At 46.8% G+C, this 26,412-nt stretch overlaps 1 protein-coding gene across 1 annotated transcript; it reads right to left on the reverse strand.

Annotated features, from left to right (window-relative positions):
• Positions 1–2,736: 2,736 nt before the first annotated feature.
• Cnga3 (cyclic nucleotide gated channel subunit alpha 3) lies at positions 2,737–26,196 on the reverse strand. The gene is made up of 7 exons (XM_015499651.2): positions 26,096–26,196; positions 20,875–20,988; positions 18,909–19,088; positions 16,208–16,282; positions 10,579–10,686; positions 8,096–8,202; positions 2,737–4,699 (listed from the first exon to the last, which is right to left on the reverse strand). Exons 1-7 carry the CDS (start codon positions 26,194–26,196, stop codon positions 3,291–3,293), a joined length of 2,094 nt encoding a protein of 697 aa, XP_015355137.1. The 3' UTR covers positions 2,737–3,290.
• Positions 26,197–26,412: the final 216 nt, after the last annotated feature.

The following is a 26,412-nucleotide window of genomic DNA, read 5'->3' on the forward strand; positions in this document are numbered from 1 at the left end:
TATGTGTTGTTAATAATAATGTTAAAGATTAAAAGCCTAAGTCAGAAGGTTCTTTCCATGTGTCTGTGGTGATGGAGGAAATGTATGCTTTTGCATAAAGAATGGTGCCTGGCACACAGGAGGTGTTTAATAAATGATCCTTCCTCTCCAGTCTGCCTTTTCTCAGGCAGTTCTGCTTTCTTAGGAGGGAAAGCTTCATGATACAGGAAAGAAGGTTTGATGCTGTGCTATCAGGAAGCTGTCACTGGAGGGGGGGTCATTTTTTAGGACGCTTGGTCATTACACCTGCTCCAGGTACAGAGAAGGCGGGGCCTCAAGTCTGTGGAAGATATTCTGTCAAACTCAAAGCCCTTCCCACCCTTCTCACTTTTCTAGAACTCTCTACTACGCGGCAACTGAGGAAGATAGGAAAGCAGAAGGAAGGGAAAGGGACTTTTTACTTCCTTTTTGCCCCTCCTTAGACTGTCCAAATTCCTATTTATGAACTTGTCCGAGTTCCTGAACTATCAGTAACAGCCAGCAGTACCCTGTCCTCATAAGTCTGAGTTCAAGCTCTTGGGCCTGCTCCTCTGAGCACCTCTGCCCCTTTGTTCTCCAGTCCTGGGGGTGTATAGCTGCTTCCTGCAGCTGCCCCTCCCTGAATAAACTCAGCATCCTCTTCCACTCTCTCAGTCCCCCAGCAGGTACAGCTAATTCCCTCTATTAAGTTCTCTTTGGTGGAATACCTAGCATGGTTTGCATTTTTCTGATGTCCTTAGATTCTGATATTTAGGTTCTTTGTTGGCTATTAAAAACAGTGCTGCAAAAAAAAAAGAAAAAAAAAACAGTGCTGCAGGTGGGTATTGTACCCCACACTTGTAATCCCAGCAATGCAGGAGGCCGAGGCAGGAAGATTGCAAGTTTGGGGCCAGCCTGGCCAACTTAGCAAGACCCTGTCTCAAAACAAAAACCAGAAAGGTCTGGGAATGTAGCTCAGTGGTTGAGCACCCCTGGCCCAATCTCCACAGTACTCCTACAAAACAAAATAAAACAATGCTGCTGTAAACATTTGTACCCGTCTCCGGGGACACATCACTGTCATGTCTCACCTGCCTCTGGATGTTCCTGGCCCCTCCCATCAGTGTATACCACCCCTGCTCATTAGTCCCTATTTTTCTAGGGAAGCCATTGCCCTAGACACATACACTGGGGTTGGAGCTTCCTTTATGTCAAGAGCTGAGGCAGGATTCAGGAATCGTTTTTAATCCACATCTTTATTTTTCCTGTGCAAATGTCAATGCAGGCATAATTAATAGTTAAGGCTTTAAAAATATACGCATTTTGAGAAAACATTGCTAGTTACATTTTGCTGATGCTATGAGATTGGATCAACGACCTTTAATAGACCTTCTTATTCATTTTTTAAAAGTTAAAATGGTCAAATGACCCACAGTAAATGGTCAAAGGACCTGCAAGAAGAGACCCATGTAAGTCCAAAATACATAATTGAAAATGCAGTACTTTTGGCATGACCTATATTAGGACCCAATTATGTAATATATGGATTATAACATCAGATCACAGAGACTTCGAAATTTTCAAAGCAAAGTGGGGGATTTTGTCTGATGAGAAGAAGAAAGGAGGAGGAGGGAAGGAGAGAGAGAAGAGAAGGGGAATAGAAAAAGAAAGATTCATCATTGTGTAATTTGCAATGTGTATTCAAGTGAAGGATAGACCACAGAAAGTATAATTTGCAATCACAGAACCAAAATATACAAATCTGTTATAAAATGTTAATGTAGTTATATTTATTGGATTAAAAAAAAATCCTAGTTTCTGCAATCTGCAAGCTCTCAGCTAGCTATAAGCTTTGCCTTAGGATGGAATTCCAAGAGGGTTTGAGGCTTCCTCAGGTATGAAGGAGCAGTTTGTAAAGATACGGATTATGGGCCTCATCTTCTACAAGTCCCGGTCAACAGCATTTTTGACTTACGACACCATTCCAACCTCCAAACTAAAAGCCTCTCCCTGAACAGAGCTCTCCTCTTGGAGGTAGGACAGCTCGTCCCGGGGGGTCACATAGCCCTAGCAGCAGGCTATCCCGGCAGTGGCAGTTGGTTCCAATCTCCTTTGGGGACTCCCAGCATCATTCTCACCATGCAATGCACTCTCTTCAGAGTTTGTCTAAATTCCTGTGTCTGCCAAATTTCTCTGAGTCCCTGAATGATCAGTGATGGCCCACAGCATCCTGTCCTCAGAGGTCCCAGTCCTAGGACAAGAACGGAAGCTGTCTTTGAATCCCTTTGGCAAGTGAAAAGGGGACACCGCTCTTCCCCTAAAGAGAAGCTCTATTCTAGGAAGCAGATCCTGGTGTCACTGTGGCTGCATATGCCAGGGAGTCTAGTATTGCTTTGCCAATTTGAAGGGGCCTCCCACAGAATTTGTGCTTGCCACAGAACCACCAAAGGCTGGGGTTTCTAGGGGTCCCAGCAAGCATGTAAAGAGACATCAGACTCAGAAATACATCCTCAGACCATCTCATATAAGATCGAATTTTCGTTTCTGCCTATCTTTTAAGTTTCTTGTTATATTTTATTTTTTTTAATATTTATTTTTTAGTTATAGGTGGGCACAATATCTTTATTTTATTATTATTTTGTTTTTTATGTGATGCTGAGGATCGAACCCAGTGCCTGACGCATGCTAGGCGAACGCTCTACCACTGAGCCCCCGCTTGTAACTTTTCATAATGAGATGGTGATAGAGTGAGGTTGGAGGTGAGGAAAAAGAAAGGGTGACTAAGTAATCTTCCATTTGTAGGAAAATTAGGTTACAAGTCCTAAAAATCTCCTCATGGATTCCATAAAAAAACAAAACAAAACAAAAAATTGGGCCAGCATGTAGCACACACTTGTGGTCCCAGCTACTTGGGAGGCTGAGGCAGGAGGATCACTTGAGGCCAGGACTTCAAGGTCAGCCTGGACAACATAGTGAGAATCTGTCTCAGAAGCAAATTATTACAGTTCCCCATACATACTTGCATGTGCTTGGACTGAGGACACTCCACATTTCCCTGCCCTGCTTGGAATTTCATGAAGATCTTACAGTAACCTGGCACTTCCCTGGAGCTAACATCCTGAGTCCCATTTTCTAGAGAAGAAAACCAAAGCTCTCTCCTGCAGTCACACTGCTTGCAAAGGATGAGCAGAATGCAGGATGAGGAATGCAGCCCCAGCTGAGTCCTCCGCCACACAGCTGCAGACATACAGCGTTGCACAGAGAGTCGGCCCCCATGGAGCAGCTCATTTTCACTACTGTTTGGCCTCTGTCTTTGCAGCCTCATCGGGAGCCTCCGCATCAGACGGGGGGCTGCTCCCACTGCCCTTCACCTGGCTCTCCAGCTGGCTGAGCCGCTGCTTCACCTTCATCTGGTTGGAGTTATACTCCGCCAGGAGCCTCGCAAACCTGGTCTGTAGCATGTCCAGGGAGGACTCCAGGTGCTCCACCTTCTCCTCGATGTCCTTGGGGTCTGCCCCAGCCTTGGCCACATCCTCATCGATCAGGTTGTCCTTCATCAGGATCTGCCGTCCCTTCTCCTCCAGAGCCTTCTTGGCCTCAGGGTATTCAGTGAGGGCCTCCATCAGATCATCCTTGGACAGGCAGAACAAGTCCGAGTAACCGATGCTCCTGATGTTCGCCGTCCTGCGGTTCCCCGACTTGCTTCCCTTGATGTTTAAGATGCTGATCTCCCCAAAGTAACTGCCATCGCTGAGGACCACAAACTGGGTGATCCCATCATCGGCCACCACAGCCAGCTTGCCCTCCTTGATGATGTACATCTCCTTCCCAATGTCCCCCTTCTTGCAGATATAATCCCCAGGGCTGAACACGGTTGGCCGCAGCTTCAGCACCAGCTCCACCAGCAGCCCCGCCTCGCAGTCCTGGAAGATGCGGACCTTCCTTAGGGTGTCCAGGTGCACGTTGATGGCGATCTCGGCTTTCAGCTTGTCTGGAAGGCTCTTCAGCACCTCCTTTTCATCCACCGTCTTCCCGTTGGCCCACAGGTAGTCAAACCAGCGGATAACCCGGGTCTCCAAGTCCTTGGTCACCTTGCGGAACTGCATGTACTGCTTGATGGAGTCAATCTTAGCCTGGAACTCAGCCCTGGAGGCATTCATGTTCGAGATCATGGAACCCACGTTGCCCACAATGGTGGCAAAAATCAGAACACCCACCAAGAAGTCAATGACCACAAAGAGATACTCCTCGTCTTTCACGGGGGGTGGAGTCTCACCGATGGTGGTCAGGGTCAAGGTGGACCAGTAGAGACTGTAAATGTACTTCCTGGAGAGGCGTGCATGCTCTGGCTTGGAGATATTTGGGTAGACCCAGGAGTCTGTTCCGAAACCGATGAACTTGGAGATGGCAAAGTAGATGCAGGCATTCCAGTGGATAATGACGAGGATGTACAGGACCAAGTTCCCAATCCTGAACACATTGGGGTAGCTGGTCCTCGTCTCTGTGCGGTCAAAGAATTCAAAGAGGCGAGAAAGTCTCAGTAGGCGGTTGAACCTCAGTTCTGGGTAGTTCATGCCCCACTTTATATAAGCCAGGTCTGTGGGGACCAGGGACAATACATCCAGCTTGAACTGCATGGACTTTGTGTAATGTTTCCACAGCCTGCTAGTATCCTGGACCATCAAGCCTTGCTCGAGGAAACCTAAAGAAGAAAAAGAAGGTCACGTGGGCATCAGAGCACCTGGCTTTCTTTGGTCACGGGCAGAGAAAGGTATTTTATATCAGGACTACACACTATGCAGTGACACCTATGTAAGGACAGCAGCTTCCAAGAGCTGTGGGAAACTCACACTCACGGATTTTCTTCGATGATGTTCTAATGCATTCTATATTCTATTCAGCTTTTCAAAAACCAGATCAGTTGGGCAATGTTGAAAATAGATTGGGTATCATCCATGTTGGCATCCTGACCTTTAGGTTTCCTGTTATATTTTCACCATCAGATGGTGGCAGAGTGAGGTTGGGGAGGGAAAAGAGGAAGGGTGACTACATAATCTTCCATTTCTAAGAAAATCAGGTTACATACAAGTCCTAAAAATCTCCTCATGGATTTCATAAAAAAATAATTGGGCCTGACATGGTAGCACACACCTGTGCTCCAGCTACTTGGGAGGCCAAGGCAGGAAAAGATTATTACATTTTAAAGGATAAATGAAAATTTGTATATATGATTTATATATAATATAATTTTAATATATAATTATATAAATTTTTACTTACATATACATTATTATTAATATATATAAAATTCATAATTATACATGTATTATCTATATACATAAATTTATATAAAATTATATAAATTTCATGTACTATTTATATAATCATATATACATAAATTTATATATAACCATATTATTTATAAATTATACATGATTATATGAATTTACAATGTGTATAATTTTATGATTTATAAATTTTATATAATTTATTTTATAAATTATATTTTACAAATATTGTATAATATACTTTTTTATAAGTTATATATTATGAATTAATAATTATTATTTATATAATATATAAATTATAATAGTTCATATAAATATATAAAATTTTAAAATACATAAAATTATAAAAATAAAATATAGGACTGGGTTGTGGCTCAGAGGTAGAGCACTTGCCTAGCATGTGTGAGGCACTGGGTTCGATCCTCAGCACCACATAAAAATAAAGACATTGCATCCACCTATAATTTAAAAATAAATATTAAAAAATAATAAAATAAAATCTATATGAAATTTAAAATGTACAAAATCATAAATTATATATTTTATGATATATTTTATTTTATAAATCATGCAAAATTTATAAAATTATATATTTTCTACATTTATACATTATTATTTATGTAATTGTATATTATATATAAATATAAATGGGTACATATATGTGTGTATTGATTTTAAAAGGGGCTTTTCTAAGTTAACTTTCAGAGTCAGAGTGAGCTGAAGAGTTCATTGCCTGGGATTGGCTTGAAAATATTCCAGGCAGCAAAAAAAAAGGGACGGGGTGGGGCAGGTGACGGACAGAGGGTAAGAAGCTGGGAAGTGTGGAACTGGGTGAGGGCCGTAGGGGTCACAATACTGTTCCCTCTGCTTCTGGCTGGGTACACTGGAATATCAATCATAAACATTTAAACACACAGCTCAGATTCTATCAAATTGATTTCACCAGTCTCATGGGGCACAACCTGCCTTTGAGAAACCCTCCCCAGGAGTGGGGTGGCTCCTCCTGGTTGCACATTATAGTCTCCTAAGCTGCTAGAAGTCTGGGATTTGTGTCCAAAGACTCAGACTGGCAGGAGACAGGCTGGATACAGGAGTTAAGAGGCGTTCCGACCAGTGCACTCTATCATGGAACTCGTGACCTGCATTCTTTCAGTTTTCGCTATTTCCTAACATGCATAGGAATAGAGAGAGTAATATAATGGGTGCTTTTGAACTTTGGGTAAGCAGCAGAGTCCCCTATGGGGGGTTCAGTGGGACACAGAGGGCTTGAGCCTGGATGTCTGGGGCACTTCTAACAGGTTCTGGGTGCTGCTGCCACTGGTCCAGGGCCACACTTTGAGGCTATATGGGGGGTAGGCTGTCACCTCTATTAAAATTGGAAATCAAGTTTATCCACACATAAAGTATGTCCACACATAAAGGACACCCCACCTCCAGCCCCTATTCTTCACCTCCTTCTTTTGTCATCCATTCTTCCTTTGGTGTCTTTGGTGTCTTTGGGCGGGTAGGTTCCAAGATCCACCTACCCGTCCTGCCCAAGGATACAAAAATCCTCAGTTGGTTGAGCCCGAGGACACAGAGGGATAGAAGGGCCATTGCACATGTACTTATTGAGTGCCTGGGCTGTCACATAGCATTCCTGTGCCTTGACACGTCTTGACACTTCTTTGAGACCTTTCTCTCAATTCTGATGAGTTTTCCCCTTGGACCATGATCCACAGCCACTTGGTTTCTGTGCTTCCCTCTCCCCCAACTTCCTGATGCACCTGGTGTTGCCCAGGGCGGAACACAGGCATAAGAGTCAACGTCTGAGCGAGGGGTCTTGTTGCACCAAACTTGGCTGAGATCAAGGACAGCCAGCCCAATGGACTGTTCATGGAGCTCTGAGCCTGTGCAAGCTAATGATGTGCAGCAGAGTGGCAGATCCCCAGGGCTGGCAGGTCACCATGTAAGCCTCAAGCCATGCATGGGAGGTCTTCTAAGTGACAGTGCTAGGCACCAGTGTGGGAGCCCGTGTGGCATAACTGGGTAGTGTCTGTGGACTTTGAGCAACTCACACAGTGTCTCTGGCCTTGTTTTCTAAATGAAAAACGGAGACCACCATCCTGCACCTCTTGTCTTGTGCAGTAGTTCCAATGAGAGCATGAGATGTGTTTGGAATGCTTTATAAACTACGAAGACACATAGAGAGAGGTGTGCTTGCTGTGACCTGGTGGTGTTAACATGGACAATTATGGCACAGTTTTTAGTTTAAAAATCTTGAAAGAAATAAGCAGGGCTTTTGCCAGTCTTCCTGTGAATTAGAAAAGGGAGCACAGCTCTGAGCCTGAGGGGTGGTGAGTTTTAGTCCTGGTAGAGGCAGTAGAAGGAGGTCTCATGTCCTTGGCACTGTGCTCTGAAAGCTACTGAGTAACTTTCCCTTTTGCTCCGCTACCAGTCTTGAACAGGCAGAGCTTGGAGGGGTCCTTCCAGATTGAAGTGTGGCATTCTTGCTTTATAGATGTCCACAGAGACAGCTTGACCTGCTCAAAGCCCTTCAGTTTTCTGGGAGAGCAGAGCCCAGAGCATAGGCATTCTGACCCCTGCTCAGGGTCCATTCCAAGGTTCAGCATAGAGGGACCTGGAATAGCAGCACCCATCTTCATGGTTAAATGGTCCCCAGACCTCCTGGCCTCTCATGGTCAAAGACAGGTAATGTCCAACCTGTTATTCTGGATCTCTCTGAGCATTCCATGTGGTACCCAATATCCCCCTAACCCCAAAGTCTGTGGCCTGGCTCAGAGCAGTCTCCAGGCCTGGGACAGACTCACCTGTCCGAGTGCGTACCAGCATGTCCAAGCCATAAATGACATCTGATGAGTAGTCCAGGACCAACCACAGCATCAGGTGCTCAGACTGGAGCTCATCAAAACAGGCCCTAGACAAACCCAGCATGAGAGATGAGACAGATGGCCACTTGTCAGAACACAGGCCAGGCAGCATCTTCGTACCGTAAACATGGCTCACTTCACGCAGTGACAGTCCTGCTTGCAGGGTTAGAACCCCAGAGTATTAACCCAGGCCTCTGATGAGGAAACAGAGTTTCTTTTTGTTCCTCCAGAACTTGGGATTTGAACCCAGGGCCTTGGACATGCTAGGCAAGTGCTCTACCACCGAGCTGCACCCCAGCTCTAGAGACTCAGGTTTTAGAAAGTTATTGTTCCATGGTTATGGGGCTGCTAAAAAGAGCCAGGGGCTGGGAGCGTGGGTCAGTGGTAGAGGATGCACAAAGTCCTGCTTTGAGCCCATTACCAAAAATGAAGGAGGAATTGAAGACAGAGGAGAAGGAGGAAGAGAGCTGGGATTGACCCCAAAGAGTGACAGTGAGCTATAAAACCCTAATAGGTGCATTTTTTCTAGGCCTCTTGGTAGAGTCAGGTAATGGGGCTAAGGACCTACAACAAAGTGTGACAACTGAGAAACTGACAACTAAACAAGCCAGTGAAGATCTCCTATCTTTTCCTCTTTACACTCTCTCTCTCTCACAGAGCCAACACCCCGGAACTCCCCTGCTGACCTCAGAAGAGCAGCAGCCTGTCCCTGTGGCCCTTCCTGTGGCTTGCTCAGCAACCCTCTGAAGAGCAACAGTTCACTCCTGGGTCCTCAGATTCTGACTGACAGGCAGGGAGCAGTGCAGCCCCCTGCTAACTTGCAAGGAGAGGTCTCCACATTCCCTTCTTTGTCCTGCAAACCCTCAGGAGAGCTGATCACTCCTTTCTCAGGCCATCCCAGGACTCCTCTTACACTGGGGTAGCGTCATGACTTGGATTTTAAATGTCCCCAAAGGCTTATGTGTTAAAGACGTGACCGCAGCCTGTGCTGCTCCTGGGAGGTGTGGGACCATTAGCAGATGGGGCCTATGGGAGGAAGGGAGGTCATTGAGGGCATGCTCTTGAAGTGGAGATGGGGACCTGGCCCCCCAATACTTCATGCTGAGGTGAGCAGCTTCCCCCATCACCCACTCCCCATGATATGCTGCTGCTTTGTCACAGGCCCAAAAGCAAAAAATTGCCCATCAAGGGAGAGCTCAGAAGCTGGGTTCAAATAAACCTTTCCTCCTTTTAAGTTGTTTATCTCAGGCTTTTTGTCAAAGTGATAGAAAGATGACTAATGCGTGATCAGAAATGCCACCACGCTGTCTCCCAGAGCAGCAGCTGTCTGTCTTGCAGTCTTGCTCAGGAATGCCTCAAAGCCCACTGTCTAATGTCAGAGGGGAAGGACTTGCCTCTGTGTCCTGGTCTTGCATGTCAGCTCAGCAAAGCCCCAAAGGCACCCCTCACCCTCTCGGGGCTGCATCCTGGTTGGTCCTATCATGCTTTGGAGAGCCCCAAGTCCTCGCTGACTCTCAGAAGTGTAGAGACCTGCCCCTGCATGCTTGTCCTGCAGGCTTGCCTAGGGCCCTCCAGCTGCTCTCAGAAGAGCAGCGTATTCTGCATCCTTGTCCTGCAGGTCTGCTGGGAAGGGCTCCTAGATCCCTGGCTTACCTTGAGAGAGCAGAGTATGGCCCTCATCCCTGCTCAGGAACTTGCAGCCCATAGACTTTCTCAGAAATACCCCCAACTCTGCCTGCCTGCAGAATAGAGCTGCCAGTCCTGCATCCTCATCTGGTAGCCTGCTCAGGAATGCTCCAAAGGCCCCTATTGAATGTGGCTCCCTCTGGTCCCTCTCCCGGTAGCTCTGCTCAGGAAAGCCTCTGGAGCCCCTTCAGAGGAGCAGTATCTTGTCCCTGTATTTACAAACATCACTTCCTAGGAAAGGTTTAATTTTCCCCTGGTGCTTGGGAAGCACCAATTCAACCCTGCACCTCCCACCTGCAGCTCACTTAGAAAAGTGCCAAAGCCTGTGCTTCTCTCCAGAAGAGCAACAGCTTCTTTTAAACTTCCCAAAGTACATGCTTGCCTAGGAACACCCTGCAAACCCACATCCACCCTCAAAATAGTAGCAGCTTCAATTCACAATAGCTAAACTATGGAACCAACCTAGGTGCCCTTCAACAGATGAATGGATAAAGAAAATGTGGTTCGTATACAAAGAGCGTCTCAAGCCCAGCTTGTCAGCAGTGACTTAGAGCACCCCCATAGTCCTCTTGGAGAACCTCCTGATTTTATAGGTGGAGAAACTGAGGCACCAGAGCTATAAGGTGGCTGTGAGGGGACCAGAACTCTGAGATCCTGGGTGACACTCCATCTTCTGGCCATGGCTGCCCTCACCTGCTCCAGCCCGCCTCGAGTGATGGCCCAGCCCCTGCACCTACCTGCACACAAGCAGACACCAGTTATAGAAGACTGGCATGGCAATAGTGGTCAGCCAGCGGTAGTAGAGGTTGCTGGAGGGATCCATCACAAAGTCTTCCTTCTTCTTTCTGGAAACACACACACTCACAAACAGTTCAGTGTGTTGAAGGGTTGTGGCTTTGGGAGGGTTTTAGAGAACTGAGGGTAATTTCAGGTTGACACTGGACAATGACTATACACATCAGTGTCCTCTCAGTCTCAGGGGGTCACACACGGTGTCCCTGAATGGGAAGACAGGCTGGAATCCAGGGCAGACTTTGGGGTCCTTCCCTCCCAGCTCAACTCCCCAGGAAGCCATAGTCATGACAATGATATTTTGTGTGACATGTGGCAGCGTCCTTGCCCTTCAGGATTCTGGAAATGAAAATGCTGTCTGGCAATGTCACCAAGGACTAGTGAGGGAGCGTTGGGACCGTCCAGGGGAGCTTTGTGTAAGTGCTGATTCCCAGGCCCTCCCATCCCCCCTCCAGAGCTGGGGCCTGGAGATGTGCATTTACACCCCGACTGGGGGTTTCCAAGGAAGCTGCTTTCCTTTGAATATGGAAGCCCAAGAGTATGCCCTTGGGAACCCTCCCTGCTTCCCTCACTGAATTTGTGCTAAAATGAGGTTATTGATTTTATTATTATCATCTATTATTCCTAAACTGTGAGGCGAACCACCCCATTCGAGTACACCCCAAGAAATTAGTGGTTCTATCCAAAGTTCTAGAATTTATGATCTTTTTCCATGAGCTCCTGGGAAAGTCGAAGACATCCTGAGACCAGACACATTTTGAGGTCGGTGGTGAAAACCCAAATCCACATACTGAGTTTTAAAGTCATGTATCAAGCTCTGTGCTTTGATGCAAAGGGTGTGGCCTGTAAGTTGTTCTCAAAACTTGTCTCTGGACCCACTGAAGGGAACCCAAGAGCAGAAATGAAGCAGAAGTCAGAACAGTTTTGTGAGGCATGTGCAGACAGCCCCTGGCTTAGGTGGTTCAGCTTAATGATTATTTTGACTTTACAATGGTGTCAAAGATATGCATTCAGTAGACACCTGACCTTGAATTTGGATTTTTTCCCAGCTTGGTAATGTGCAATCCAATTCTCTCTCCATGCTGGTTGGTGGCATGGAGCCATAGTGCCTAGTCAGTCACATGATCTCTTATTACCATATATAACAGGCTTTGTGTTGGAGGATTCTGCTCAGCTGTGGGCTAATGCGAGTTCGGAGAGGGCTTAAGGTAGGCAGGGCTGTGGTGGGAGGTTTGATAGGTAAGGTGTATTCAATGTACATTTGACTTGGGATATTTTCAACTTAAGAGTGTTTATTGGAATGTTGCCCTAACTCAAGTCAAGGAGTATTTTTAGTGGCAAATCTCAGAGTCAAGTCCTGCAAATGAAGCCAAGTTCAGATGCATATTCAGACATTGCAGGATGGTCCTGCTGGTACACATGGCTTTATTCTCCTTCCTCTTTATCTTTTCTGCTTTCTGGTATGTGTATGATACTGGTGATTGAACCCAGGGTCTATATGCCCAACCCTTTTTAATTTTTATTTTAAGACAGGGTCTTGCTAAGTTGTCCAGGCTGGCTTTGAACTTTTGATCCTTGAATTTTTGCCTCAGCCTCCTGAATAGCTGAGATCATATTGGGTACCTTTTAAGGGTTAGGTAAGGTATTATTCTAAAAGTTATGTAAACTGATGGTTACAAAAGTTTTTCAAGACAGGCATTATTGCCCCATTGCCCAGTTGAAGAAACCAAAGTGAAAGGTAAGAGATTTTGCCTGTTAAAGGGAGAAATCTATAGCAATCACCTTTGGGCCCCTCTGATCTCACTCTTCCACATTCTGGAAGAAGGCATAGTTGAGAAAAATGTCTAGTCATTGAAAAAGACCAGTATGCTTTTATCTGGCATTTGCTAAGAAAATAATTATGCAAATATGCATACAGCAGAGTCATCACAATAATCAAAAAGTGCAAGCAATCTAATCATGCCCTAGAAGATCAGCAATAGAATTCTGTGAGGTTACTTGATGATGTTGTGGAAGAATATGCAGCAATATGGGAAAACTATTCCTAATATTTTCTAAGTTAAAGAGCAGCCAGGTGTGGTGGCACATGACTGTACTCCCAGTGATGAGGGAGGCTGAGGCAGGAGGACTGCAAATTTGAAGCCAGCCTCAGCGATTTAGTGAGGCCTTGTCTCAAAAAAAAAAAAAAAAGGCTGGAGATGTAGCTCAATGGTGAAGCGTCCCTGGGTTCTGTCCCCAGTTCCAAAATAAATAAAATAAATAAAAAGCAGACCATAAAAGAGTTTAAATAATAGTGAACTGGTTTTCTTTTGCTGCCAGAACAAATTCCCACACATTTAGTGGTTTAGAAATCTATCATGTAGATCTGTAGGTCAGAAGTCCAGTGTCACTTCCCTAGACTAACATCAAGCAGAGCTGTGATCTGTTTTGCAGGCTGTTTGGGAGAATCTGTTTCCTGATTTTTGTGGACTGTTGGCAGAATTCAGTTCCTTGCAACTGTAGGATGGAGGCCCTTGTTTTCTTGCTGGCTGTGAACTGAGGGCTAGTCCTAGCTTTCAGAGCCTGCTGTGCCCCTTGGTCTGTGGCACTCTTCCTCCATCTCAAAGCCAGTGGTGGTGGCCAGGTTCCACTTACTGAATCTCCCTCCTCCTTCCCTTTCAACTCTGATCTGCTCTTCTACTATGTCTTTTACTTGAAGCACTCATGTGATTATATTGGGCCCCCCTGATAATCCACGATATCCACCCAACTCAAGATTTCTAAATTTAATCACATTTGTAAAGTCACCTTTGCTACATGGGGCAAACTGTTCAGGGATTAGGACAGTAGAGACTTCTTTTTCTCCCCTTCCCCCCCCCTTTTTTTTTGAGTGGGGACAGAAGGGCTATTCTGTCTACAATGATCAATATTTATTGAGCATATTTATCAGGCACCGTTTCAACCCTTCACACAGCTGTGTAAGACACTATTACAATCCTTTGAGGTCATGGCTCATAAACCCCAAATCACAAATTATAAGCCAGAAAACTTGACATACGGACTAGTCAAGGTAACTTGCCCAAGGTCACAGAACTCTTAGGGGACTGAGTTGGAATACAAATGTTGAGTAATTATCTTTGATATATTGTATCTATTTATCTATTCAATATTTGTGCCTAGGAAAAAAAGTTGGAGGGGGCTGGAGCTGGGGCTCAGTGGTGGAGTGCTTGCCTGACATGCCTGAGGCACTGGGTTTGATCCTCAGCACCACATAAAAATAAAATAAAGGTATTGTGTCCACCTACAACTAAAAAAATACATATTTAAAAACAAGTTGGAGGAATATTAATATTTTAAGAGGGGTTCTCACTGATAGCTGGGTTCTGCTGTTAACAGAAAAATGTACTTTGTATGTGCTTATGGGATCTTTTCTTGTCTTCCAAGTTTTCAGCAATGAATACATGAATAAAATGGTGTTAGCTTACATTTAGATCCTCGGAGGATGCCTCCACACTTGAATCGCAATATTTATATACTAAATAGTATATAAACTGCTTTAAAGACGACCTCACATTAAATAGCGGAGTCCCAGCCAATCACAGCTGGGACTGTGATTGAGCTTCTGTCAATCACCGGAGACCCGCTGATTTGAATAAGGCAAAATGCCCGGCTGTAACCAGAGGCTCTGTCTCCACCTCACTTCCTTTTTCTCTCCATAAATGGCGCTTGATCGTGTTACAACCTTCTTAGAATTTGTTTTAGTTTGGGGGTTAATTGTGAATAAAACCCAGTTAAGGTCTTTAAGTAATTTTTTCTAATTTTGTCTTTTGCTAGTGGATAATACATTATTCAAATCTTAAGTGAGAAGAGCAGTCACCCATCCTCTGCCTTCTTGAATCTACTGTGATGTGACCCCTGGAGTCTTAACGTGAAATCGACAGCAGAGGGCGCTGCACACAAGCTTATCGAGCGCACCTATCCCTGTGTAGCGTTATTACGCCAGGCTCAGCTTGCTTTGTCCAGGCCTGTCGCCCTGGGGTACAGGCCTTTCCTCTGATTCCCCAACTGCAGAGGGTCTAGGAAAGACACAGAGCCATACAGCTGCATCCACAAATCCACCCAGGACTGCTGAAAAAGAGCCTGAAGTCCTACAAAATGATGCCCAATTTGGAAATAGTTATGGAGACCTAAGGAACTAACTATGTGATGGAAAAGTGGAGGAAGTGTCCAGGGAGGGTTACTTTCCATATCTTCTGTGCCCAGGTGTCCCCATTTGAGGACAGTTCCCAGTTTCATCCCTTGGTCATTGACTGCAGTGTGGACCCATGAAATTCGCCTATTTGAGAAGATTTAAGAGCCAACCCCATCCACCTCCATCCTTGTCCACGTCTCAGCCCCAGGACACAGGGGCCCAGAGTCTGCTGTTGAATTAGTCTTCTATTGCTGACAGAAAGATTATCACACATTTAGTGGCTTAAACTGCAAGTCCATTATCTTGAAGATGAATGGCCTTGCAGGATCTCGATCCCTGGTTTCCAGCACCCTAAGCTTCTCCCTGCCCAAGAGACTCAAAACCCAGTCTCCCAGGGGGTCTCATGTCAGGTTTGGCCTTAAATTCAATCATACATCACAGCAGCTATTGTGGTGTTGAAATCATTTCATTTTTGTTAATTGACTGTATTTGAGTCTTTGAATTTGATGTTCAAATTTATGCAAACAGAATACATGCTTCCTTTGTGGAAGGAAACAAGAAAACAAATCTGAGTAATGGGAGAAGAGAAAAGTGTTGGCCCGTGTCTCTGTCAGTTGGAAGTCAAGAAACGGGCATTTCTTGATGATGTTGATAGTTCCCCCCTAGCCTTTGGTGAAGAGTCCTTTTGCCCTTGGTATTCCGTAAAGAGATGTCCTGTGTGGCTGGAGAGTTGTACACACATGCATTGATGCACCCTGATAATTTTGCACACACACTCACACACACGTACACACACACTCACTCCTGGGGCTCGTGGGTGGCACTTGTGAGAATCACCCTCATCTGCCAGCTCAGCGTCTGTGACAGAAAGAAATCACAGCAGGTCACCCTTTCAAAAGGCTGGTCTCTGGAAATATTTAAATTCCCCCTTTCTCTTCCCCTGATGACACCCTGAGTGTCACTGGCCTGAGTTGGCCTCAAGATGGGGGCATTTCACTGGCACCCAGGAGCTTGAAGTCCTAGAATGGAAAACGCATTCGCACCACTGAGGTGACCGTCAATGCTCTGCCCAGGAACTCCGCTTTTGCACCCTCAGATCGCCACATAAGAGGTTAGACCTTCAGGAGTTTATCTGACCAGACCCTTTTGCTTTATAGATGAGAAAAATGAAGTCACAGAGATAAAATGACTTCCACAAAGAAGTCATCCAGACCTTGTCCCCTCCCCTCCTAGACAGATGGATTTCCAGCCAAAGGAACAGGATTCTAGAATGTTCTACTGATGCTTGGGGTGGGATTGGGAAGCAGGAGTATTCAAGGGGGAGACAAAGCTGGACCACTAAGGCGGGGAGGGTGGATCCTGGGATTGGAAGGGAAGTGGCTCCGCTGAGCCTGGGTACTCACTCCTCCTCTGGGTTCTTGGAGGCCTCCTCTGGGTTGTTGGAGGCATTGGTGTTGCTTTGGGCCAGGGGCCAGGCACTGCGGGAGGCAGAATCAGTTTCAGTGACTCAGGACCAGTGTCCCCAGGTGATTATTCTAATGCCCCAATTCCCCCTCCCCAGGTCTTCTAGTTCACAGCTTAAAGAACTCAGGACTTCTTTTTATCAGGGACAAAAAAAAAACATTAGGGACTAGTTAGCTCTGGTTAAAGCTTCTTTGGGGGAAGAGAGGGCCCATGCTGGGCTGGGCTGAGCTGAGGTTTTTCCGAATAAATGAGAATTGGTAGGAATTGATGGTTTGAATCTCATCCAACTTCCGGTCTCCAGTCCCTCTGGATTTCCTGTCATTCAATCCTGTAACCAGTTGGTGTGTCAGACACCACAGGCCAGAAATGGACCCTTGGGACCTCTGCCCTCAGGCCCTTCTCAGGTAGGGAGTGGAGCCTTCTGCGTCAGGATGGACACACCCTGCAGCAGCAGCAATACCTGGTCACCCTCACCTGCACAGGTTCTTGGCTGTCAGGACAGTTTTTGACACAGCTAGTCTAAGAAAGTCAGGTTTCCTATCCTGTAGCTGGCCACTGCAGATAGCTCACAGGAGACCACGGGGACTGAGGCCAGTGACTAGTGACACTGCCACCTGTCTCTTAGGGCCTTTGCTTCTATGATGCTGGATTTCTGGCCAAATGGCATTTTGGCTACTTCTCTTGCCCTGCCCAAGCCTCTGTCTTCCCATCTAACACGTGGCCACAATTTCTATTCTGGTTCAGCTCACTTGAAAATCCCCCAAGGAGTGGACGCGCCATCAGCTCCAGGGTACAGGCTTCTATGCCCCAATATCACAAGGCCAAACCCACACAGGGGACTAACACCTATCTCCGCATACACCTTGCTTTGAAGTTGGGACTTGGCATCCAAAAATTAAAAAGCCTCCTTCTCCAGGAAGCCTCTCTGATTGATCAACTACCACCTTGCCCCATCAATACATCACAGTGGCCCTTCTGATGGCTGACCAGGGATCTGTGGTATACTCAGGATGTGGTCCTTGCCCAACCCTGTGCTCATCTGGTCACACTGGGAAATGAATCAAGATTACAGCATCCATGTCCATTCGCCTAAGGTTGTAGGAATTTGATTTGATCAATTTGTTTAAGGAAGTCTTTGTTTGCTAAAAAGGAATTGACAAACCAGTCTGGCTGGGTTGTTAAGAACCTTCCTTTTGCTCCCCCTCCTCTTCTTCCATACCTCTCTGCCATCCCTCCTGTCTTTCTGTCTTGGCAGTCAGTAGCATGTAGGCTTTACTTATGGAGCATGCTTGGGATCTGGGATGCCTGGCCCTGGGAACCTGGGACTGACTTGTACATATCCCTGCTAGCACCCAGGTGCCCCGGTCTTCTTCCCGTAGCCCAGGGAGCCCACAGGTTTATAGTCCCAGCCCACGTGAGACCTTGTGCCTGAGATCCCTCCCCAGCAGGCGACTTCAAATCTGTGCATTCTGCCATCTTTCCCCAGTAGAGGAGATAGAAAGTGGCTGTCCTGTAGTGGTCACCAGCAAGAAATGACCGACCTTGAACTCTCATATTTTATCTTAAGAATGCTTGTACATTTTGCAATCTCCTGTACAATCTGTACTGTAAATATATCCCCTCAAACCCTCAGACACACAAATGTGGATGGAGGTCACAGAGGAGGCTCCAGAAAGATCCAACACATCTCCTGACGCTTGCCACCTTCACTTCCCCAGGGTCCTCCTAGACCCACTGGGGAAGCCCCAAACTGGAGTCCTTCTCACTGATACAAAATCAAATGGCATTGTCTCTAGCAAATTATATAGGAACCATCTGTTCTGTAGCAATCTCTCACCTTACAAGTCTTGCATTACCTACAGGCTTCTGCCCAAAGAGAGCTTTGCAACATATTTTAAAGGTTCAACCTTTTTAAACCCTTTTTTCCCCAGAATGCAAGTTCTGGATGAGAATTCACTTGCTTGTGAGGCTAGGGGAGGCCAGGTTCCCCTCTACATCTGAGCTCTCCTCCCTGCAGACTGACTTAGGTATCCTAAAGAGACCCTCTGCTTATTTCCCAGTCTGACCATGTGTCATACAAGATGCTCGGAGGCCCTTGCTTGGCAGATCCTCTTACCAGAAAGCACATACTCTGCCCCAGCCTTCCCCTACCCTTTGCCTCTTACCCTGTCTTGGGACATAGATGAGTCCCCTAAAAAATTAGACCAACTGGTCTAATTAGAAATATATNNATATATATATATATATATATATATATATAATTGTGAGTACAACATAGGTGCCCCCTACAAAGGGTCCTGGTATAAAAGGCCCTTCTTTATAGCAAGATGGGTCACAGGGCAGTCTGGGATGAGGGTCATTGAGGGAGAGCAATCGTCGGAGGCCCCTGATGAATGTAGAGGGCTCCATGTAGGAGGGGGTCAGTGGTCAGATGAAGCTGGGCACTTGGGCCCAAGGACTTCCTTTCCTGCAGGACTGCTTGGACTCCCAGTGGAGGATGCCCGAGCTTCCAGCCTTGCTCCTGACAACAGATGTCTTCTTCAAGGGATCTTGCTTCAAGGTCAGCAAGGGGCATCCAAGGTGAACCCGTCAAAGCAGACGACTCCTGTTGGCCGGCTGGTGCAGGTGGTTTTTTCTTACCTTCTCCCTCTGTCTGGTGGCTCCTGGCTGCCCGCCTGTGACTGAGCATTGCTTTCTTGGCTGGACACCTCCTTGAGCTCAGCTCCACGGAAACGGTCCAGAAGAGAGTCAGATCTTTGGTCCTCGCAGAGCGAGTGCCTGGCAGCCCACGTGCGCAGTGAGATGATGAGGCGTGCCAACCTGGAAGGGCCATCAGAGGGCAGCCATCAGAAGAGGAAAGATAGGGAAAGCCCTCTCCCTGGTCTCGAGGACCCTGGAGAAGCAGAGATGACCAGGAGAGTGTGGGTCAGGGGTTCAGGTTTGTATATCCACTAAGCAGGGTCTTTTTTTTCTGGGGGTATTGGGGATTGAACTCAGGGGCACTCAGCTATTGAGGCACGTCCCCAGCCCTATTTTGTATTTTATTTAGAGACAGGGTCTCACTGAGTTGCTTAGTGCCTCGCTAAGTTGCTGAGACTGGCTTTGAACTTGTGATCCTCCTGCCTCAGCTGCCAGAGCTGCTAGAATTACAGGTGTGCACCACTGTGTCCTGCTAAAATCAGTTCTGAGCAACTTGCAACTAAGCCATGAATTGTCACATACCTTGACCTAATCCCACTTTTGTGTCCTTGGCCTAAGGGAATACATTGAAGCATGAAAATATTGCTGATAGCTGCTGCTGTTGACATATTTTGAGGTGCCTGCCTGGCCCTTCTTAGCTCTGGACAGCCCCCTTCCTCTACTCTGTGGAAGGAGTAGGACCAAGGACATGTCCCTTACTCCTGCCTCAGCCAACAGGACTGGGGTTGGACAACTGACCCATAACAAGTCACTCAAGCTTCTGAACAACCCAGAGCCAATCCAGGCTGGGGCTGGCTGTGTCCACTGAAGACTGTATGGTGAAGGCCATTGTGTGAGCTCAGAAAGCCAGAAGTGGGGGAGAGGTGAAGAAAAAAGACCATGACACCGAACAAGAGAGGGAGGAAGAAGGCAGCTGCCTCCCGCACCCCTCCCAGGTGCCCCTTTGATTCCATTTCCAGGACAGTTTGTAGCACTAAGCAGTGGCTGCTCCAGCCCTATCCCAGCCCTACCCCAGCCTTTTAATCTGAGCATACTTGAAAGTCCTCTCTCCCTTGCGATCAAAGAGACTTAAGACAGCATTTGATTAATAAACCAAAAACACCGGAAATCTCTTAACTACAATGAGCTGGTCAATAAATCATGGTAGAGTAGTATTCTCCACAATGAAAAATATGGTAAATAAATGAATGATTTTTTTTGGTGGTAATCTTAAGTAAAAAAGCTACAGAACACATGACTGTAAAACTGTGGTGCTGTAAAATAATTTGCTGGAAAGAAACAACATATCCCAGTGTTTGCTGAGCACCTGTCATGAGTGGGCACCTGGCTCTGAGGCTGCTGTCACCACCCGCGGGGCAGGTACTGTGAGATGAATTTCTAGATGAGGCTTGGAAAGATGAAATGACTTCCTCAAGGTGGTGCAGCTATGACAGCCAGGATACAGAGTGCTACGGAGCTTGGAGTCTTGCTAATCTTTCAAATATTTTTGCAAGGACACTTGCTATAGAGTCTAGACAGACACCGGATAAAACCTGCCAGGGACAATGGTCACCACTGCCTTAATGTACCACTATGTCAACCCAGTGGTCACCTATGGCTGGCTGATTGACTTTTTTATTTTTTTCTGAAATCTTCCAGAATTGAGCAAGTACTTTAACATCACTTTTTATTAAATCACTTTCAGATAAAGACAGGCTTTTTTTTTTTTTTCTTCTTAGACTCTTCCTAGCTCAGAACATCTGATCTAAGAGGAAGGAAATTATGACTGAGAGATTTCAGGCTGCTGTGCTTCTGCCCTATTCTCCAAAACTTCAATTTCATTCCCACCCAGCGCGTCTTCCTGAGATGTATCCACCTCCATTCTGCCCCAGCCTCCCCCTTCCCAAGGTGAAGGCTGGTCAGTTACCTGGCAGGTCCCTGGCCAGTGAAGGAGCTTTGCAGGGGTCCAGCAGGTTCTCTGGTCTCCATGGCGATTCCTTGCTGCAGGGCTGTGGGTGTCTCCTCACATGGCAAGTGGCCCCTAGCAAATCAAATATGCAGCAGCTAAATCGATTTCAAGCTTACTCACCTCCTGGACACAGTCAGGAGGGAGATGGACAGAGCCCTGCTGCATGAGGGAAGCCATCCACCATCACGGGTCTGCAGCCCAAGGACTCTCACTTCCATTCACCTCCAGCAGGCCCTGACTTTGGGGAGAAATGCATCTTTTCTTTATAGCAAGACTGGCCAAAGATGGTGGCTCATGTCCAGCCATTGTCCAGAGGCTGGTGAAGGTATAGGGGGGAGACGGCAGCAAACGTTGACACAGTCCCCATCAGAGCATGGGATGGAATGGTGTTGGGGTGGAGTGCCTTCCATCTTGAAGCATAGCTGCTGTTTTTACAGAATGATTCCAGAATGACGATTTTGGTTCAAACACAATTCTGTGTGCTGAAATCTGACTCTCTAAGACCAGGTCCTCCTGGAAGCCTTCCTAGTGTCCCTCATGTGTACAATCACACTTCCAGGACAGTGTGCTTGTCTGGTAGCCTTTCTGCAGCCCTTTGGATTAAGGGGGAGGTTCCCAGATTTGCATGGCCCTGGCCTAGCCCTCCAGACACACTCAAAATAATTTGTACAGCGCTTTCAAATGCAAATTCACTCACTTGTTTGTCAAACCCTGGCCTCTGTGCCCTGCATTGCATAGGTAGGGGACAGAGATCTCTTCTGTGTAATTCCCGTCCCTGGCAGGTTTTATCCCGGTAAGAAGTATGTGCATAAAGAGGATAGGGGGACCCCTCTGCAGGAGCCTGTTGAACTGCCTGGAATAAGACCAGGAATGTGTTTGGGGGTATTTGTCTTTTGTGTAAAACCTCCTGAGACTGAATTTGGATCAACTTGATGGCGAGTCAGCCAGGCGTCGGCCTCTGGGGATTTGTACTTCATCCTAGGAGCCTTGAGGAGCCCAAGCAAGGCCAATTAATCCCATCACGTGGCCTATTCCAACCTAATCAGCTTTCTTAACAAGGTGGTTGAAGCAGGAGGCAAGAATTAACATCCGGGGGCAAAGCTGCTGTCTGTCCCCCGTGAGTGATTAGAAGTCAGAGTCCTTGAGTCCCAGATGCTGAGCTGCCCTGCCCCCTCCTTCCAGCAGCATCCCAGTCCTGGAGCTTACCACCATCCTGCCAACTGGCCAAGCCCTTTCTGGACAGCTCTCGGGGCCAGCAGTCTCCTCCCTCCCTGGGCTTCCCCTCAGCAGGGCCACTTTTTCTACAGAAGCTACACAAAGTCAGGCAGCTTAACCTCCTGCAGGGCCACCTGCAATGACTCTGCCACATCTGGTTTTCCAGGGACAGACCCTCCACCCTCGCCCTGTCTTCACCCACATTCCTCCTTGGGTTCAAGTCTCTCCCCCATCACAGATATTCTCCTGTGAGCATGTTCCTGAGTTCTTGCCTTGGCTGGGCAGGGAGACTGAGGCCACCTTCTATTACTGGGGACAAGCCAGGACGTCTTTGTTGGTTTATGTGCTTTTGGTGGCCTCTGATGGTCACCGCTACTTAGCAGCAGACCAAACCCAATCTTATAACACAGGCTGCTGCTAAAATATCAGCCACCCCTGATTTTCCTTACAACACCATCTCATTTGCAAATGCAATACACCAACCACCAGCCATTTGTCGATGGCTTATTTCTGTCACCACCTACCTCTTAGCATTTAATCCACGCAACACTTTAAGGGAGGGAAGGGAAGTCTAGAGAGGTTAAGTAACTTCCCGAGGTCACAGGCCAAGTGGCAGAGCTGAGATGCCAATGTCATCCCATCCTATTACAAAACCTGCCCTCATCCACTCCCTAAAGGAGCTCATATATGGCACAGATTAAAATACATGGCGCTTTAGTTCCAGAACCCCTGAAGGAATGCTCCCCACCACAGCCCGTAAGAGATCACTCACATCTTGTCTGCGTTCACACCAGAGACCCCTTCGGAGGCCCTGGGCACAGTCCACAAGCCAATTCCTCTGCCCTCCTGATATTCTGTATGTAGCAAAGGTGGGCTTCACATTCCAAAGCACCTGGGTCAGTTACAGGAGGAGGTGACCGGGGACAAGCGAGTTCATCTCTTGAGTCCTTGAATCTGAGCAACTGGCATGGGGTCGGGGTAGCACCTGGGCTGGGGCTGGTCACAGCACGGGTGCCCAGAAGTTCCAGAGGCTATCCAGAGGGTGGAGGTGTTTTGTCTGCACCCACTCTAATTCCAAAGCCAGCTCACAACTGGCAGCAGCTGGAGCCACTGCAAGTAGATTGAATGCACAGGGGGCGGCAGAGTAGGGAGCAAGAGGTCTGGATTTGAATCCCTAATCCAGTGCTTTTTAGCAGGCTGTTCTGTGGACTGGTCACTTACCCTCTCTGATCTTAAGCATCCTGCTCTTCATAAAGGAAATAAAGAAAAAAAAAACCTGGTAATTTCATGTTGATCTGAGTATTGCTCAAACTCTCAATCCCAGAAAGGACATTTAGCCCTGAAGAAAAAGGAGAGCCTTTTAAAATGCAAGTTCAAGGATCCCAGGGGGCCTTTTCTTCATGCATCTATTATGTTTCAGTCAATGAGGGGCCACATATATGACAGCAGTCCTGTAAGATTATAAAGGAGCTGAAAGTTCCTATCGGTTAGGGACATTGTACACTCAATGATCACACAAGTAGGAGGTTGGTAACCTTCACTGTTAAAGGACCCATAGACCATAATTACTTGGTTTCACCAAGCAGATGGAGGGGAATGGAAAGAGAACAGGAATCAAGAGTCTGAGGTGCCTGAGCTGAGATCCCCAAGGAGACATGGGTCCTGAAAAAAGGGAGAAACTTCTAGCAATCAATGCAAGAATGGGGACTAGAACCTTCCAGGGAAATACAGAGGCAGGAGAGTCTGGAGGTCAGGTCCTGTTCTGCCTGCAGCAGGCTGAGGGGTCTGGAGCAAGGGCTTGATAGGGCCTCAGTCTGTAAAATGAGCAAACTTGGTCGGGACAACCCTGAAGCTTCCCTCTGGTATCTCAGAAGCTCGAGGCCTCCTGAAGTTGGAAATTGGCCAAGAACAAGGCCAACTACAGCCACATAATGAAGTGATTGTTTTGAAAGATGAGGTGAGATGCTCAACTTTAAGTGTATTTATAGAGAGGCATTTATGATGGTAAGGTGAAGGTTTCCTTTGCCCTTGGTCACTGGGCAGGACAGAGGTTCCCAGGAGAATGGAAACTGGTAATTAACTTCGCGCTCTGTGGAGCATGTGGTGTCTTCTTCCGGTGACTTTGGGGACATAAGAGTAAACAGAGTGACCTTTCAGCACCAGGCTGGAGAATATGGCACTTTATTTCCATTTTTCTCTTCTCAAGCCCTGAGGAACTTGGAATCCGCTGCTATTGGACACATGTGACCAGAAATTGCAGCCAATTCATTTTTAAGTCTTTAGTCCTGGAGAAGCAGGTGGAAAATGGGTTTCTTTAGTGATAATTGCTTTGGGCTCCACTTGGGGAGTAGCATGAAGAAAGCCTCTTTTCTATAGGCCACAGATCCTAGGCCCCAAAGCTCATTCCAAAATAGCTGCACCAGGTGAAGGATGGAGACTTGGGGTGCTCTCTGTTCTCACTGCAATCATCTGTAGTATATTCTTTGATCTTTTTCTTTTGCATTATCTTTTAAAATGTGCCAAATAGCTCCTAGATAATTGGGTTAACCAAACAGATCTGAATAGCCAAGGAAAACTGAGGACATTTTTATTGCTGGAGTTTTCAGGGTGTAAATATATATATTCTCATTCAAAGGAAGCATTCTCACTCTTCCTTATGACTTTACATTTGGAAAAATAACTCCAATAATTTAAAAAAGAGAAACAGAAAACCGGGCCTCCGATTTGGTGAAGAACATGGGGGCGGGGAAGTCCCAGGGGACAGACATGGTAGCTCCTTCCTCTGGGACACTTAGCCAAGAGCCACACCAACACAGGTTTCAACTGGCTTCTTGGTATCATTAAAGATAATCAGTAATTACTATGTCAGTACACAAAGTCTCAACTGTTTATCTGAAAAAGCTTTCAAAGAGAATTAGAATTTCAGGGCAAAGAGGTGCTGCATTCAAACACCATTTCCTTCCCCCAAAGAGCGATTTGAAGCTTAAAATTTTGTATGTGGATGTGCCAGAGGCCTTTGTTCAAATTGATTTTATATGGACCTTGTCTGTGAAGAGAGAGATGCTGATCCTGGCTGGGAAGTTGGGGAAGGATCCTGGGGTTATGCCTCCATCCCGAGGCTGCTCCACCTCTATCCTGAGCAGGTGGTGGCTCTCCTTGATGACTCCAAGGAACATTGTAGAAACTTCAATGGATCATCCTATTTCTGCTTCCATAAGATAAGAATATATCTCTCCACCCTTAGAGTTGAGAAAGGAGGTCAGGAGGAGGGAGGAAGGCAGGGAAAGGGGAGGTATTGGGGAATTAAACTGATCAAATTATGTTATGTGCATGTACAATATGGCACAATGTGTTTAGTTGGAATGCACTAATAAAAAAAAAAAAAGAAGAGTCTCTCTCTCATGAAAGAAGCATTCTTTGTCACTTTCCTTTTGAAATCTCTGTAGTGTTTCCATGGGCTTCTGTATTCACCTGTCAACAAGTTGTTACCATGACCCAAGTGGACCTCAGGAAAACTCAGCCCGTGGTCAGGGTGGGAAAACACGACTGGGCACAGGCAGGAAGGGCATGTCCAGTTCCAGATGCCTGGCCTTCTGGGGTTATCTGAGGTCTTCTGGGGTTATCTGAAGTCTCCTGGGGTTATCTGGGTCATCCGAGAAGGCCCAGGGTGGGAGGAATCGTTCCTAGGTCTGACAGTGAGGGTTGATTGAGCACTTCACCACACAGCTCGTGCCATGCCAAGAATGTTGCAGTCACTATCTATCTTAACCACAACCCAGACGATCAACACTGGACCGGCTCATACCGCAGATGAGGAAAAGGAGGCTAGACGCAGTTGAGCAACCTGTCATAGCCGGTCAGCTGTACAGATCCTGTTCCAACCCACACTGTGGCATTCCTTCCCACCATCGAGACAGCTTTGCAAATAATCTGAGGCAAGCATGAAACGAAAAGCCCATCTTACCTGCTGAGGCCATTCTCAGCGCGATCAAGGTCTCTGTCCACGGTCTTTGCTGTGAGGTGGGTCAGGGTGGGGCGGGAGTATTGGGTGCTGACTTTAGCCATCTTGCTTGTCGCATTCAGCCCCCAAGGTGGTGGCTAAAATGAGAACACAAAGTGGATATGCCATCAGGATCAGCAAGTAGGCGCAAACCCAGCTCACTACAGACACATGGGCCACTCTGTGTGGCTCCCTGAGAATTCTAGTGCATAGGTCCTCTGGTTCACACATGGCTCCTCACACTGTGCTTTAGCAATTCTGGATTCTTCTTTCCAACCTGA

Source organism: Marmota marmota, unplaced genomic scaffold (genome assembly GCF_001458135.2).
Source record: "Marmota marmota marmota unplaced genomic scaffold, marMar, whole genome shotgun sequence".
NCBI lineage: Eukaryota > Metazoa > Chordata > Mammalia > Rodentia > Sciuridae > Marmota > Marmota marmota.